The sequence below is a fragment of the Chiloscyllium punctatum genome, chromosome 7 (genome assembly GCF_047496795.1).
Source record: "Chiloscyllium punctatum isolate Juve2018m chromosome 7, sChiPun1.3, whole genome shotgun sequence".
Classification (NCBI taxonomy): Eukaryota; Metazoa; Chordata; class Chondrichthyes; order Orectolobiformes; family Hemiscylliidae; genus Chiloscyllium; species Chiloscyllium punctatum.
The window spans coordinates 135,122,762-135,139,516 of NC_092745.1; the positions used below are offsets into that span (position 1 = coordinate 135,122,762).

The window sequence follows — 16,755 nt, forward strand, 5'->3', positions numbered from 1 at the left end:
TCCAACCCTGGCAACATCCTTGTAAATCCTTTCTGAACCCTTTCAAGTTTCGCAACATCCTTCCAATAGGAAGGAGACCAGAACTGCACGCAATATTCCAACAGTGGCCTAACCAATAACATGTACAGATGGAACATGACCTCCCAACTCCTGTACTCAATACTCTGACCAATAAAGGAAAGATTAGCAAATGCCTTCTTCACTATCCTATTCACCTGTGACTCCACTTTCAAGGAGCTATGAACCTGCACTCCAAGGTCTTGTGTGATTTTAACTTTGTCCACCCCAGTCTAACACCAGCACCTCCAAATCAAGAATCTTACCATTAGCCCAATACTTTCTATTCCTGTTACTCCTTCCAAAGTGAATCACCTCACACTTTCCCACATTAAACTCCATTCGCCACCTCTCAGCCCAGCTCTGCAGCTTATCTATATCCCTCTGTAATCTGCAACATCCTTCCACACTGCCCACAACTGTACCAACCTTAGTGTCATCCGCAAATTTACAAACCCATCCTTCTACGCCCTCATCCAGGTCATTTATTAAAAATGACAAACAGCAGTGGCCCCAAAACAGATCCTTACGGTACACTACTGGTAACTGAACTCCAGGATGAACACTTCCCTTTTGTCTTCTTTCAGCTAACCAATTTCTGATCCAAACCGCTAAATCACCCTCAATCTCACGTCTCTGTATTGTGTGCAATAGCCTAACGTGAGGAACCTTTTCAAACGCCTTACTGAAATCCATATACACCACATCAACTGCTCTACCCTCATCCAGCTGTTTGGTCACCTTCTCAAAGAACTCGATGAGGTTTATGAGGCACAACCTACCTTCACAAAACCATGTTGACTATCCTAATCCAATTATTTATCTCTAGATGATTAGAAATCCTATTTCTTACAATCCTTTCCAACACTTTATCCACAACCGAAGTAAGGCTCACTGCTCTATAATTATCAGGGTTGTCTCTACTCCCCTTCTTGAACAAGGGAACCACATTTGCTATCCTCCAATCTTCTGGCACTATTCTTGTAGACAATGACGACATAGAGATCAAAGCCAAAGACTCCAGAATCTCCTCCCTGGCTTCCAAGAGAATCCCAGGATAAATCCCATCCAGCCCAGGGGTCTTAACTATTTTCACAATTTTCAGAATTGCTAACACCTCCTCCTTGTGGACCTCAATCCCATCTAGGTTCTGGATTAGTGGTGCTGGAAGAGCACAGCAGTTCAGGCAGCATCCAAGGACCTCTCCATCTCCATTAATGACGACCGACTTGACACTGACATTTTTTTACAAACCCACTGACTCCCACAGCTACCTGGATTACACCTCTTCTCACCCTACCTCTTGCAAAAATGCCATCCCGTGTTCCCAATTCCTCCGCCTCCACCGGATCTGTTCCCAGGAGGACCAGTTCCACCACAGAACACACCAGATGGCCTCCTTCTTTAGAGACCGCAATTTCCCTTCCCACGTGGTTAAAGATGCCCTCCAACGCATCTCGTCCACATCCCGCACCTCCGCCCTCAGACCCCACCCCTCCAACCGTAACAAGGACAGAACGCCCCTGGTGCTCACCTTCCACCCTACCAACCTTCGCATAAACCAAATCATCGGCCGACATTTCCGCCACCTCCAAAAAGACCCCACCACCAGGGATATATTTCCCTCCCCACCCCTTTCCACCTTCCGCAAAGACCGTTCCCTCCGTGACTACCTGGTCAGGTCCACACCCCCCTACGACCCACCCTCCCATCCTGGCACTTTCCCCTGCCACCGCAGGAACTGTAAAACCTGCGCCCACACCTCCTCCCTCACCTCTATCCAAGGCCCTAAAGGAGCCTTCCACATCCATCAAAGTTTTACCTGCACATCCACTAATATCATTTATTGTATCCGTTGCTCCCGATGCGGTCTCCTCTACATTGGGGAGACTGGGCGCCTCCTTGCAGAGCGCTTTAGGGAACATCTCTGGGACACACGCACCAATCAACCAAACCGCCCCATGGCCCAACATTTCAACTCCCTCTCCCACTCTGCCGAGGACATGGAGGTCCTGGGCCTCCTTCACTGCCGCTCCCTCACCACCAGACGCCTGGAGGAAGAACGCCTCATCTTCTGCCTCGGAACACTTCAACCCCAGGGAATCATTGTGGACTTCAACAGTTTCCTCATTTCCCCTTCCCCCACCTCATCCTAGTTCTAAACTTCCAGCTCAGTAACTGTCCCCATGACTTGTCCTACCTGCCTATCTCCTTTTCCACCTATCCACTCCACCCTCTCCTCCCTGACCTATCACCTTCATCCCCTCCCCCACTCACCCATTATACTCTATGCTACTCTCTCCCCACCCCCACCCTCCTCTAGCTTATCTCTCCACGCTTCAGGCTCACTGCCTTTATTCCTGATGAAGGGCTTTTGCCCGAAACGTCAATTTCGAAGCTCCTTGGATGCTGCCTGAACTGCTGTGCTCTTCCAGCACCACTAATCCACAATCTGGTTTCCAGCATCTGCATTTATTGTTTTTACCTCAATCCCATCTAGTCTAATAGCCTGACTCCACGCACAACTCCCGACTACTGTCCTTGACTGGCCCGAATCTTACCCTCGTCATTCTTTTATTCGTGATATACCTATAGAAAGTGATAGGATTGTCATAAAGTTATAGAAATGTACAGCATTGAAACAGACCCTTCGGTCCAACCCGTCCATGCTGACCAGATATCCCAACCCAATCTAGTCCCTCCTGCCAGCACCCGGCCCATATCCCTCCAAACCCTTCCTATTCATATACCCATCCAAATGCCTCTTAAATTTTGCAATTGTACCAGCCTCCACCACATCCTCTGGCAGCTCATTCCATACACGTACCACCCTCTGTGTGAAAAAGTTGCCCCTTAGGTCTCTTTTATATCTTTCCCCTCTCACCCTAAACCTATGCCCTCTCGTTCTGGACTCCCCCACCCCAGGGAAAAGACCTTGTCTATTTACCCTATTCATGCCTCTCATAATTTTGTAAACCTCTATAAGGTCACCCCTCAGCCTCCGACGCTCCAGGGAAAACAGCCCCAGCCTGTTCAGCCTCTTCCTGTAGCTCAGATCCTCCAACCCTGGCAACATCCTTGTAAATTTTTTCTGAACCCTTTCAAGTTTCACAACATCTTTCCGACCTTAATCCTTGATCCTAGTTGCCTAAAACTTCTCATGTCCCCTCCTGGCTCTTCTTAACACTCTTTCGGTCTTTCCTGGCTAATGTCTAACTCTCAAGTGCCCTAACTGAGCCATCACATCTTATCATTACATAAGCCTCCTCCTTCCTCTTGACAAGAGATTCAACTTCTTTAGTAAACCACGGCTCCCTCGCTCGACCACTCCCTCCCTGACTGACAGGTCCATACTCATCAAGGACACGCTCCACATCAAGGACACGCTCCACATCAAGGACACGCTCCACATCAAGGATAAGCTCCACATTTCTATTGTGCTCATTCCCTGCAGTTTCCTTCCCCATCCTATACATACTAATCTTGCCTAATCGCATCATAATTGCCTTTCCGCCAGTTATAACTCTTGCCCTGCGGTATATACCTATCCCTTTCCCATCATTAAAGTAAAATTAACCGAATTGTGGTCACTATCACTAAAGTGCTCACCTACCACCAAGTCTAACACCTGGCCAGGTTCATTACCCAGTCCCAAATCCAATGTGGCCTTGCCCTTGTTGGCCTGTCTATAGACTGTGTCAGGAAACTCTCCTGCACACACTGGACAAAAACTGACCCATCTAAAGTACTCAAACTATAGCATTCCCAGTCAATACTTGGAAAGTTAAAGACCCCCATAACAACTACCCTGTCACTCTCGCTCCTATCCAGAATTATCTTTGCTATCCTTTCTTCTACATCTCTGGAACTATTCGGAGGCCGATAGAAAACTCCCAAAACAGTGACCTCTCCTTTCCTGTTTCTAACCTCAGCCCATACTACCTCAGTAGACGAGTCCTCAAATGTCCTTTCTGCCACCGTAATACTGTCCTTGACTAACAATGCTGCACCTCCTCCTCTTTTACCACCTTCTCTGATCTTACTAAAGATTAATCACTGTGGATCCATGGTGAGTTGGTAAGTAGAAAGACAGAGGCTAGTCGTGGAGGGGTGTTTTCTGACTGGAGGTCTGTAACCAGTGGTGATCCACAGGGATCAGTGCGGGGACTTCTGTTGTTTGTAATTTATATAAAATATTTGGATGAACATGTCAACTGTCTAATTAGTAAGTTTGCAGAAAGCAGGAAGATTGGTGGAGTTGTGGATAGTGAGGAAGGTTATCAAAGGATACAGCAGGATCTCGATACGTTGGGAAAGTTGGGTGGAGAAATGGCTGGTGGTGTTTAATCCAGACATGTATGAGGTGAAGAATTTTGGGAGGTCAAATACAGGAGGAAAGTATACAGTAAATAGCAGGACTCTGAGGAACATTGATATCCAGAGGGATCTTGGGATGCAAGCCCATAGCTCCCTGAAAGTGGCAACTCAAGAGGATAAGGTGGTAAAGAAGGCATATGACATACTTGCCTTCATTGGTCAGGGCATTGAGTATAAAAGTTGGCAAGTCACATTGTAGCTGTACAAGGCTTTAGTCAGGCCACATTTGGAGTATTGTGTCCAGTTCTGGTTGCCACACTATAGGAAGGATGTGGAGGCTTTGAAGAGGGTGCAAAAGGAGTTTACTGTCTGGATTGAAGGGTATTCTTTATAAACAGAGTTTGGACAAACTTGGATAGTTTTTTTTAGAGTGTCAGAGGCTGAGGGGACAAGCTGACAGAAGTTTATAAAATTCTGGGAGGCATGGATCAGGTGGCTAGTCAGAGTCTCGTAGATAACATTTGTGAAGGTACAGGTAAATTTCTGTCAGATGTGGAAGGCTCCTTTGGGGCTTTGGATGGAGGTGAGGAGTGAGGTATGGGTGCAGGTTATGCTTCCTGCGGTGACAGGGAAAGGTGCTGGGAGTGGGGTGTGGGCTGGTGTTGGGAGCGTGGATCTGACAAGGGAGTCGTGGAGGGAATAGCCTCTTCAGAATGCTGATAGGGTTAGGGAGGGAAATATATCTCTGGTGGTGGGGTCTGTTTGCAGGGGACAGAAGTGGCAGAGGATGGTGCGGTGCATCTGAAGGTTGGTGGGGTAGAAGGTGAGGACAGGGTGGGTTCTGTCCTTATCGCAGTTGGAGGAGTTGGGTTTGAGGGCGGAGGTGTGGGAAGTGGAGGAGATGCGCTGGAGGGCATTGTCAACTACATGGGAAGCAAAATTGTGATTAGATTAGATTAGATTAGATTCCCTACAGTGTGGAAACAGGTTCTTTGGCCCAACAAGTCCACACTGACCCACCGAAGAGTAACTCACCCAGACCCATTTCCCTCTGACTAAAGCACCTAACACTATGGGCAATTTCCCATGGCCAATCCACCTGACCTGCACATCTTTGGACTGTGGGAGGAAACTGGAGCACCCGGAGGAAACCCACACAGACACGGGGAGAATGTGCAAACTCCACACAGTCAGTGACCCGAGGCTGGAATCAAACCCAGATCCCTGGTGCTATGAGGCTGCAGTGCTAACTGATCTTTGAAGAAGGAGGCCATCTGGGATTTTCTATGGTGGAACTGGTCATCCTGGGAACAGATGCAGCGGAGGTGGAATGTTGGGAATAAGGGATGGTATTTTTACAGGAGGCTGGATGGGAGGAGATGTGGTCCAGGTAGCTGTGAGAGTCAGTGGGCTTGTCATAGATGTCTGTGATTAGTTAGTTGCCAGAGATGGCGATGGAGAGGTTCAGGAAGGGGAGGTAGGTGTCCGAGATGGTACAGGTGAATTTGAGGTCAGGGTAGAAGGTCTTTGTGAAGTTGATGAACTGCTCAACCTCCTCCTCGTGGGAGTACGATGTGGCGCAATACAGTCATCAATGTAGCGGAGGAAGGGGTGAGGAATGATGTTGGTGATCAGGAAGATGGACTGGTCCACCTACCTGACAAAGAGACAGGCATAGCTGGGACCCATGTGGGTGCCCATGGCTACCACATGGGATAAATGTGAATTTCACCAGTTTCCTCATTTACCCTCCCTCTAACAATATCCCAGTCTCAAGTCTCCAACTCGGCACCGCCCTCTTGACCTGTCCACCACCTTTCCCACCTATCCGCTCCACCCTCCTCTCTGACCCATCACCTTCCCTCCCACCCCCATCCACCTATCACATTCCCAGCTCCCTCCCCCACAACCCCACCCCCCTCCCATTTATCTCTCAGCCCCTGGTCTACAAGCCTCTATTCCTGATGAAGGGCTTCAGCCTGAAACATCGATTCTCCTGCTCTTCGGATGCTGCCTGACCTGCTGTGCTTTCCCCGCATCACTATCTCTGAATGAGTCCAGACATGAGGTGAAGAAACTCCCCCCTCCACCACTACCACCACAATGCCCCCCAACCCCCCATTCCCCTCTCACTCAGTGGAGCAGAGCTTTGGAACCATCAATCCAAAGTCCCCTGTTCCTCCTGAACTCACTGTAATCTCCACACGTCACATCTCCATTTAATCAGATCCTGGAGCCCAACATGGGATTTCTTGTGAAGAGGACTTTCAGTGTGACTAGGAACAGGCTAGAGGAACACCTTCATCACCTGAAGCTTACACCTTGTGGACTGATCCTCCCACTGGGACAGTGAGTTCATATGAAATACTCCAAGATCAAGACACTATGTGTTTCCATTTGTAACGTCCTTGGAGACAGATCCTGATGTGAGTGAAGATATATAGAAAGCTGGTTTTATGAAGGAGGGTCTTACCTTTGGACCTTGTCTCCCGGGATATCCAGGTAATCCTGGAACGCCGAGTTTTCCCTGGAAAAGAAACACATTACAAGGATAGGACCACATGCCAAAGGCAAGTGACACTGTTAGAATGAGCAATCATTGAACATATCCCACAAACTGAATACAGCCCTCCAATTGGCTGCTGTCTTTCCCAAAGCCATCCTTAGATGGTACTGCAGGATGGGGCCATTCAGCCCCTCAAAACTACCCCAGATGATAACCAAACCAATATTTAAATCCCTCTAATATTCTCATTTCCATTGCCCTTAACTGCCTGACTGCAAAAGTTCATCAATCTCCTTCTTCAACACTTTGATTGGTCCCCAACCTCCTCTTGTTTTCAGGACATGATGTCAAGCCTCAAAAAGTCAATCAAATGAGTTCAGCTTTTGAATGAACAGCCTCCACTGTCTCTCCATAGATTACCCACGATCACACTGGAATATTGATCCCTGGATCACTCTGGAATATTGATCCCTGGATCACACTGGAATATTGATCCCTGGATCACTCTGGAATCTGTCCCTTCAAGCCCAGGCTGTGCAGGGTCTTCCTGAGCTGGACACGGTGAGGCAGCTGGTCAACACTGAGCGACCCAATGGCCACATCAGTTCATGACCTTGTCCTTCTGTAGTGAGACCAAGGGACAGTTTCCACAAATCAGGTCCAATCCCTGTCCTTCCTGCTCTGATACTGACCTTCTCTCCAGCAGATCCTGATGATCCAGCATCTCCTGGAGGCCCAGCACGACCTTTCGGCCCCTCAGGTCCATCCTCACCGCGAGGACCCACCGAGCCAGTTTCACCCTGTGACAGAGAGTAGAACACAATCATTTCTGGGCAGAGATACATTCACTTCTGCCCACCAACTATTCCTATGAATTCATTCAAAACATTTCAAATCAGCCAATAAGAATCTGTGGGATAGAGAATCGTACAGGACAGCAGGAGGCAATTCAGCTTTTTCACTCTGTGATGTTCCTGTTCCGGTATTTCTCCAATTCCTTTTTGAACATTATTTTGAGTCTGTTCCCACCGCCATTTCAGGCAGAATGTTCCAGTTCACAACTCACTGTGTAAAACAATTCCCCTCCCCTCCCCCTCTGGGGCTCTTCCCGATTCCCTTCAATCTGTCTCCCTTTGCTCCCTCACCCTCCCACCCCTTGAAATCTCCTAATGCAGGTTCAAAGGTCACAAGGGGAAAGTTCATTTTCCTGAGGACTTCCCAGGAAATCCCACCTCAGTGCCAGAGTGGAGACTGAGCTAGAGACAGATTCCCATTCCCAATTCCCAATTCCCAGATCATGACGACTGTCAGCTGGATTGTGACTTTCACTTGGAAAGTCACAACATTTCAGTTCCAATCAGTAACAGATCAACTAGGTCTGGAAAGGATCTATTCTAATCGAGGTAATAAATTCAAACACAAAACTGAAGCTGTAGTGAGGTCCATCAGACACTGGGGTTAAATGTAATAACTGAGTGTATAAGGAATAGAGTTGGTTCAATGCCAGTTTTAAGCAGAGAGTGAGACCCAGGCTAGTCCCACTGAGAAACTGTCTGTGCTGTGGCTGGGCCAGAGGAACACAGCACAGAGTGAATACAATGCAAGGCACTGGGAAAGGAGCTTACCCTTTCACCTTTCACACCCATGTCACCTTTAAACCCAGGAAAGCCATCTTCACCCTGAAAAGAGACAGAGAGTGACAAAGATGATTGTAACTACCAGCAAACATTTTCCAATCAGGAGAAAGCAAACATTTCACTTTGACTGAAGGAACTGAGGACACTTAGTGTCAGAAGTTAATTAGCTTGAGAAGCTGTGATATAAAACACAACAAACATTAGCTCAGAAAAATAAAACAGTAGGTGCCTGTGATTAAATCGACTGGGGTCAGAGAGTTATTTACAACACAGGATACCACTCACTCTGGCCTCCCCACTGAGGAACACAGTCACTCTCATTCCTATGCTGCATTCCCAAAACCCTGAGTTTATTTCCCTCAACTTCCTTTTGGAATCATTCATCATTTTCGAGTGTTCCCCTTCCTCCCAGCACCCATGTTGAAATCTGCTTTGAACTGGTATCCCTCAGTGAAATCTCAGTCGGGAGCACACTTGCTGGCTTCTCCAGTCCCTTCTCACTGCAACCATTCTGGTCAATACCCTCTACGAGTGAGTCAGTATCACCTCTCTCTCTGCACATCACCTCGTACCTTCCCCCAGACCACAGGCTCTCACTCCACCACCACTTACTGCTTCTGGCATCACAATCATCACTGGCCATTCCTCCAAGTCTCACATCATTGGCAAATTTTGAAATGTTACTCTGTCGTTCACTTAGGTATACAGGTACAACAGTAATGGCCCCAGCACAGACCCTAGGGGAACACCATTCATCATCTCCAGTCTGAGAAATAGCTATTTACCACAACCAGCAGGATCTCACACTCAGACTGGAGTTTCTCTCTCCTCAGTCCCGCTGAGATTCTCCAGCAATTTGCCTGTTTGTGTCAGATTCCCAGTATCTGCAGGGTTTTGTTTTTATTTGCCACACCTTGCAGCAACAGGATGCCAAGACCTGCTCTCTCTCTCTCGGACATTCAGACCATGGAGGATGTGGACTTCAGTCTCAGTCTCATTCTCCTCCTCCTGTGGTGTGAATATTCCTCGCTTTCTCTTTTTTCCCACCCATACTGGCTCCAGGCCACCAGGCCGACTCCTCCCGAAAGAAACTGACCAAGCTAATTTGGAAAAAAACACATTTATCTGGAGGGTTCCTCCCAGTTTTGGAAATAAGCTGCTAACTGGCCAGATTAAACCAGTTCAATCCCCTCAATACTGAGGCAGGAAACCCATCATTTGAATTGTGTCCAGGATCTCAGAGTGAATGAAATCTGTTCGAACTGGCCAATCTGTGCACAGCAAACACCCACTAGCAGGTACGTGAGAGTGAGCAGATGGTCCTTGTGAATTAAGTAAAGAGGTAACATTTGCTGAGGAACGACACACAGAGATCCCACTGTCCCTCAAAGCCTGGCTGTTGGAGTGTTCACATCGATTATCGGGACAACAGAGGAAACCTGTACCATCCAAAACACAAAATAGTCAACAGCACAGTCTTCACACAAAGGCTTGTGACAATCAGATAAAAATACAACCCTCTATAAGGTCACCCCTCAGCCTCCGATGCTCCAGGGAAAACAGCCCCAGCCTGTTCAGCCTCTCCCTGTAGCTCAGATCCTCCAACCCTGGCAACATCCTTGTAAATCTTTTCCGAACCCTTTCAAGTTTCACAACATCTTTCCGATGGGAAGGAGACCAGAATTGCACGCAATATTCCAACAGTGGCCTAACCAATGTACTGTACAGCCGCAACATGACCTCCCAACTCCTGTACTCAATACTCTGACCAATAAAGGAAAGCATACCAAACACCTGCTTCACCATCCAATCCATCTGTGACTCCACTTTTAAGGAGCCATGAACCTGCACTCCAAGGTCTCTTTGTTCAGCAACACTCCATAGGACCTTACCATTAAGTGTATAAGTCCTGCTAAGATTTGCTTTCCAAAAATGCAGCACCTCACATTTATCAGAATTAAATTCCATCTGCCACTCCCCAGTCCATTGGTCCATCTGGTCAAGATCCTGTTATAATCTGAGGTAACCCTCTTCGCTGTCCACTACACCTCCAATTTTAGTGTCGTCTGTAAACTTACTAACTATATTCTATATTTACATCCAGATCATTTATGTAAATGACAAAAAGTAGAGGGCCCAGCACCGATCCTTGTGGCACTCCACTGGTCACAGGCCTCCAGTCTGAAAAACAACCCTCCACCACCACCCTCTGTCTTCTACCTTTGAGCCAGTTCTGTATCCAAATGGCTAGTTCTCCCTGGATAGGGTTAACAGACAATGGAGTGGGGAGTCCAGAACTAGAGGCCATAGGTTTAGGGTGAGAGGGGAAAAATATAAAAGGGTCCCAAGGGCAACTCTTTCACACAGAGGGTGGTGTGTGTATGGATTGAGCTGCCAGAGGATGTGGTAGAGGCTGGTACAATTACAACATTTAAAAGGCATCTGGATGGGTATATGAATAGGAAGGGTTTGGAGGGATATGGGCCAAGTGCTGGCAAATGGGAATCGATTAATTTGGGATATCTGGTCGGAATGGATGAGTTGGTCCGAAGACTCTGTTTCCGTGCTATACATCTCTATGACTCTGTGACTGGATTAGAGACAGAGAGAAACATCAGCCATGGTCCCTGCTCAGGGTCTCCACCCAGAGGCGGCTACAAGCAAATGTTTATAAATTCAGCTCAAACTGCCTCATGTCATCCGAAACTCAGAGTCTGGCCTCTAGCCCACACCATGTTCTCTTCACCCAGTATCCTGCACTCTGCTCACTGACCCACATTAACACTCGGCTGCACAGGCAGCCTGGTTCAGGTAAAGGTGGGCAGATGTGGAGGTGCCCATGTTGGGCTGGGGTGGTATCCTGTGCATGTTTGACACAGCAGCCCTCCAGCAGCCTGCTCTGAGAGATTTAAGTCATCCTGTTAGACACTCTTTGTGACCATCTATCTGAACTGGGGCTTGAGTTTTTAACTCAGAGATAGGGACACTACCACAGCACCATGACCACAAGATAATAAGATGCAGAAACAGGCCATTCAGCCCATCGAGCCTGGTCTGCTATTCAATAAGTTCACGGCTGATCTGATCATTCTTAACCCCACCCTCCTACCTTTTCAATATAATCCTCGACTCCCTTTCTGATTAAAAATCTGGCTCTTTCAGCCTTGAATTTATTTAATGCCACAGCCTCAACAACCCTCTATGGTAAAGAATTCCACAGATTCCTTCCCATCTGAGAGAAGACATGAGATGGAATTTCTGTCTTAAGTGTGCAACCCTTATTTCTGAGATGATGCCCTCTGCTGTGAAACTTTCCCACAAAAGGGAAAGATCCTTTCCACACTCACCCTGGTAAGTGCCCTATGCATCTTGTATGTTACAATGAGGTCACCTCTCGTTTTTCTAAACACCAATGTGCTCAAGCCCTCCTCCTACAGCACTCTGTGCACACCCGGAGCATCAGGAGAGTGAGCTATCTGCTTCCCTGAAACTTGCTGAATGATGAAGAAAGAAACAGGGAGATTTAAACGCTGGATCTTGTTGTTTATTGGACAGTTGGAGAGAGAAACAGAGTTAACATTTCGAGTCCAGTGACCCTTCAGTGGTGGCGACACTCTGGGACACAGTTAGGAGGGAGGTACTGAACATCTCACATGCCTGTTGTTCTCACTGGACCCAAAACATTGACTCTGCTTTCTCTCCACAGGTGACTGCCAGATCTGCTGAGTTTCACCAGAATTCTCAGTTTTTGCTTGTTTCGGATTTCTAACATCTACAGTTTCTTTTATTTTAGTTTTATTGAAGATATTTGCTTTCACTCCAGGATTTAATTAAACTCCAGCGATGTCAGTCAGACTCATCTCCTAATCACTTGCTTACCCTGAAGAATGGATGTTAATTGTAACAAATGATTCCTCACAGACAGTCAAGAGCTCCACTTTCTCCAGTCCATTTCCTGTTCAGGATCTCACATAATAATACCTGGCAAATAGAATCCCACGTCCATCACCTCCCAAGAGCTAGTCTTTCAGAAATGAAGAACTTTTCTTAATGTTTTCACTTCCTTAACTTCCCCAAATAAAATCTGTCTCCTATTCATAGCAGACAGGAGCAAACAGCACCGAAACATTCTTCAGCAAAACATCACCCAAACAATCAACAGAAAGGAGCTGATTCCTGGAAACTAGGATCAGGAACAAACCATTCAGCCCTTCAAACCTAGCCTACCATTCCTTATGGCCATGGCCAATCGGGATTTCTGCAGTATGGTGATGCCAACATTCCCACACCTGGGTTAGACCCCGGAGCTACATTCACCAGCTGGAGTCAGAGAGTCTCTCTTTCGTAGAGAAACATCCTGCCCCAGGGAATAGCCAGTAAAACTGAGGCAGGCTCCCCTGGCAATTCCAAACCTCTCAGCCCAGTGTTTGGGATCAGGCCGTGGTGTGGGGTGTCAATGGGGAAGCAGAGGATGGACCCATACTGGGGAGGGGAGTGGAAGGGAGGAGAGGGGAGGGGAGAGCCACTGAGTGCTCAGGGACTGCGCTTTGGGCAGGGAGTGAGGAGGCAGGAGGTGGTAACTGGTGGGGTGGTTGGGGTGGAGAGAGCCGCACCTCGAGGGGGCAGGCTATGGACAGGGGCTCCATTCCCATTGGCTGGTTAAGGGCCTTTGACAGGATGAGGGGTTCGATGGACTGTCCTCCCCAACTCCGGGACAATCTCAGAACAACTGAGGCCGGAGGGAGGGAAAATCAATGGTCTGTTTCCTTTTGTAAACAGTGTGGATGTGCAGTGTACAGCACAGCACAAGCTTTTGGTGAGACTGATTGCTGTAAGTGCCCATTTCTCCAGCCTAGCGTTTATAAAGTTTCTCCACTTGACTATGTCTCATCTCATTATCTCATACCAACACAGTCAGCATTGTCTGGGTCAGTCAGAGTTCACATCCAATTCAACCCCTGGACAATCAAACTTCCCAAATCCTCCTGCTCCTCTCACAATCATACACCATCCTGCATTGACCTTAATTCAATAAATTGAATCCTGAGGTATTTCGCTGGAGTGTGAGAAAGCAAACTGTGCATCAAGCCACAGAAATAAATATCAGAAGCATTGACATGCAGCATGTTCAGAGAGTTCACGTTTAAAGAGCTTCTTAAAGGGCTAGGGGGGAGGTTGTAGAAAGTGGGAGGGCAAGAAGTTGTTATGTGTGACTTAACTTTCCCAATATTGACTGGAACGTCCTAAGTGTAGATGATTTGGATGGAGCAGTTTTTGTCAGGTGTGTTCAGGAGCGTTTCCTTACTCAGTATGTCGACAGACCGACGAGGGGAGAGGCCATTTTGGATTTGGTGCTCGGCAACAAGCCAGGACAGATGTCAGATCTCGCGGTGGGAGAACACTTTGGTGAAAGTGATCACAACTGCCTCACATTTACCATAGCCTTGGAGAGGGAAAGGCGCAGTTACCAAGGGAAGATATTCAATTGGGGAAAAGGAAATTATGACGTTATCAGGCAGGAGTTGGGATGTACAGACTGGGACCAATTGTTCCACAGAAAGGGCACAGCAGACATGTGGAGACTGTTTAAGGAGCAGTTGTTGCGAGTGATGCACAAATTTGTTCCTCTGAGGCAGGTAAGAAGGGGTAAGATTAAGGAACCTTGGATGACGAGAACAGAGGAACTTCTTGTCAAAAGGAAGAAGGCAGCTTATGTAAGGTGGAGGAAGCAAGGGTCTAGCACAGCTTTAGAGGATTACAGGCTAGCTAGAAAGGAGCTCAGAAATGGACTGAGGAGAACCAGGAGGGAGCACGAAAAAGGCTTGGCAGGAAGGATTAGGGAGAAACCCAAAGGCATTTTACTCATACGTGAGGAATAAGAGAATGATCAGGGAGAAGGTAGGGCTGATCAGGGATAGCATAGGGAACTTGTGCGTGGAGCCTGAGCAGATAGGGGAAGGCCTAAATGAGTTTTTTGCTTCGGTTTTCAATAAGGAAAGAGACCTTGTTGTGAATGAGAACTTTGAGGAGCTGGGAAACAGGCTTGAACAGATCAAGATTGATGAAGTTGATGTGCTGGAAAGTTTGAAAAAATATTAAGATTGATAAGTCCCCAGGGCCAGACCAGATTTATTCTAGGCTGCTCCGGAAAGTGAGAAAGGAGGTTGCTAAGCCGCTGGCGAAGATCTTTGCTTCCCCACTCTCCACGGGAGTCGTAGCGGAGGATTGAAGGGAGGCGAATGTTGTTCCCCTTTTCAAGAAGGGGATAGGGAACTTTCTGACAATTGTGATAGATATAGGACAGGTGTCAGAGGTAGTTTCTTTACTCAGAGAGTAGTAAGGGTATGGAATGCTTTGCCTGCAACGGTTGTAGATTCACCAACTTTAAGTACAATTAAGTCGTCATTGGACAAGCATATGGACATACATGGAATAGTGTAGGTTAGATGGGCTTCAGATTGGTATGACAGGTCGGCGCAACATCGAGGGCCGAAGGGCCTGTACTGCACTGTAATGTTCTATGTTCTATTACAGTCTTACGTCTGTAGTCAGCAAGGTTTTGGAAAGAATTCTGAGGGATTGAATTTATGACTATTTGGAAAAGCATAGTGTGATTAAAGGCAGTCAGCATGGCTTTGTGAGGGGCAGGTCATGCTTCGCAAGTCTTCTTGAGTTCTTTGAGGAGGTGACAAGACAGGTCAATGAAGGTCAAGCAGTGGATGTCGTGTATATGGACTTCAGTGAGGCATTTGATAAGGTCCGCCTGGTAGGCTCATTCATAAAGTCAGGAGGTATGGGATACAGAGAGATTTGACTGTCTGGATTCAGAATTGGTTGGCTGACAGAAGGCAGAGAATGGTTGTAGATGCAAAGTATTCTGCCTGGAGGTCAGTGTTGAGTGGGGTCCCGCAGGGCTCTGTTCTTGGGCCTCTGCTCTTTGTAGTTTTTATAAATGACTTGGATGAGGAGGTTGAGGGTGGGTTAGTAAATTTGCAGATGACACAAAGGTTGGAGATACCGTTGATAGTATCGCGGGATACTGCAGGCTGCAGCGCGACATAGACAGGATGCAGAGCTGGGCTGAGAAATGGCAGATGGAGTTCAACCTGGATAAATGTGAAGTGATGCATTTTGGAAGGTCGAACTTAAATACTGAATATAGGATTAAACACAGTGAGGGATCTGGGTGTGCAAGTACATAGATCCCTCAAAGTTGCCACCCAAGTGGATAGGGTTGTCCAGAAAGCATATGGTGTTTTGGCTTTCATTAACGTGGGGATCGAGTTTAAGAGCTGTGAGGTTTTGCTACAGCTCTACAAGTCCCTGGTGAGACCCACACTTGGAATATTGTGTCCAGTTCTGGTCGCCCTACTATCAGAAAGATACAGAGGATTTGGAGAGGGTACAAAGATGGTTTACCAGGATGCTGCCTGGATTGGAGGGCTTGTCTTACGAAGAGAGATTGACTGAGCTCGGATTTTTCTCTCTGGAGAGAAGGAGGAAGAGAGGTGATCTGATCGAGGTATACAAGGTAATGAGCTGCATGGAGAGAGTCAATAGCCAGAGACTTTTCCCCAGGGCAGGATTGACTGGTACGAGAAGTCATAGTTTGAAGATATTAGGAGGAAGGTATAAAGGAGACGTTAGAGGTAGGTTCTTTATGCAGAGAGTTGTAAATGCATGGAATGTGTTGCCAGCAGTGGTGGTGGAAGCAGAGTCATTGGGGACATTTAAGCGACTGCTGGACATGCACATGGATAGCAATGAAATTGAGAGTTGTGTAGGTTAGGTTATTTTATTTAAGATTAGGAATAATCCTCGGCACAACTTCGTGGGCCGAAGGGCCTGTACTATGCTGTACTTTTCTATGTTCTATGTTCAAAAGAAGAAAAAATAACACAGCACTTAAACCAGCCCTCTGTCCCTGCACTGACACATTTTGCCCTTCCATACTGAAACTGTCTTCACTTACAGGATCCGTATCCCTCGATTCTCTTCCTGTTCCTGTATCCATTCAGGTGCTTCTTGAACACTGCTATTGTGTTTGCTTCCACTCCCTCCTCTGGCACCGTGTTCCAGGCTCTCACCACCCTTTGTGTGAAAAACCTGACCTCACCACATCTCTTTTAAACTTCCCTCCCCCTCACACCTTGAACCCAAATCCCTGAGTAATTGACCCCTCCACCCTGGGAAAAAGCCTCATGCTGTTCACTATATCCACGACATTCACCCCTCAAC

At 47.3% G+C, this 16,755-nt stretch overlaps 1 protein-coding gene across 7 annotated transcripts in view; it reads right to left on the minus strand.

The window, feature by feature from the left end:
* col11a1a (collagen, type XI, alpha 1a) overlaps positions 1 to 16,755 on the minus strand; it is a 444,140-nt gene that overhangs the window by 136,796 nt on the left and 290,589 nt on the right. For all 7 annotated transcript variants that reach the window (XM_072574917.1, XM_072574914.1, XM_072574912.1 and 4 more), the window contains 3 exons: positions 8,506 to 8,559; positions 7,573 to 7,680; positions 6,848 to 6,901 (listed from right to left, as the gene is read on the minus strand). In XM_072574917.1, the coding sequence (XP_072431018.1) occupies positions 6,848 to 6,901; positions 7,573 to 7,680; positions 8,506 to 8,559 (216 nt within the window). The remainder of the gene's footprint in view (positions 1 to 6,847; positions 6,902 to 7,572; positions 7,681 to 8,505; positions 8,560 to 16,755) is intronic.